The sequence below is a fragment of the Egretta garzetta genome, unplaced genomic scaffold (genome assembly GCF_000687185.1).
Source record: "Egretta garzetta isolate BGI_Z169 unplaced genomic scaffold, ASM68718v1 scaffold2617, whole genome shotgun sequence".
Classification (NCBI taxonomy): Eukaryota; Metazoa; Chordata; class Aves; order Pelecaniformes; family Ardeidae; genus Egretta; species Egretta garzetta.
The window spans coordinates 1,831-2,594 of NW_009260384.1; the positions used below are offsets into that span (position 1 = coordinate 1,831).

Below are 764 nucleotides of genomic sequence, written 5' to 3' on the forward strand. Positions count from 1 at the left end.
CGGGGACAGCAGCACCCCCAATCCCAGCACCCCAGCACTCACCCGAATCCTGTCATTCAGCACCCTGTCATCGGGGTCCTGGTCGAAGTCCTCCTGGGGGTACACACTGATGGCGTGGGTCTTCAGGTCCTCCTGGATCTGCGGGATACGGGGCTTGAGATGGGGTTGCGGGGGGACACTGGGCACCCTGGGACCCCCTCGAGGACCTGCCCTCACCCGTTGCTTGAATTCTGCCCGTTCCTCCAGGGTGAGCGTGTCGGCTTTGGCGATGACCGGCACCACGTTGACGATCTTACTGAGCCGCCGCATGAACTCCAGGTCCAGCGGGCGCAGCCTGCCGGGGACCACCAGCACCCCGGGGTAACCCCAGCACCATCACCCCAGGGTGGCCCGCACCCAACTAAGAAGGGGAGCACCCATGGGTGCTGCGAGTGGGGGCTCACCAGTGACCCGTGGGGGGGATGAAGTAGACGCATCCATGGACCCGGGTGTCCGGGATCTTCCTCTTGCGCATGATGAGGATCTCCTCACGTAGGTACCTCTCGTACTGCTCGTTGATGTATTTGATGATGGGGTCCCAGCTGAGGATGAGGAGTTGGGGGGCGGCATCTGAGCTCCACCCCCACCCCAAATTGCCACCCACCAAGCTGGGTCGCTGCACCCCATTTGCTTCCTACCAGTTCTCGTTGTTGATCTGGTCCCCGAACCCTGGTGTGTCCGTCACCGTCAGCTTCATCTTCACGCCCTTCTCCTCGATGACTATG

At 62.4% G+C, this 764-nt stretch overlaps 1 protein-coding gene across 1 annotated transcript in view; it reads right to left on the reverse strand.

The window, feature by feature from the left end:
- LOC104130044 (septin-12-like) overlaps positions 1-754 on the reverse strand; it is a gene marked incomplete at its 3' end in the record, with an annotated part of 2,512 nt that extends 1,758 nt beyond the window's left edge. Inside the window, exons 1-4 of the mRNA XM_009643035.2 lie at positions 678-754; positions 444-581; positions 217-334; positions 43-138 (exon numbers count right to left, since the gene is read on the reverse strand). Coding sequence (XP_009641330.2) covers positions 43-138; positions 217-334; positions 444-581; positions 678-736 — 411 coding nt within the window. The remainder of the gene's footprint in view (positions 1-42; positions 139-216; positions 335-443; positions 582-677) is intronic.
- Between the last annotated feature and the right edge of the window lie 10 nt (positions 755-764).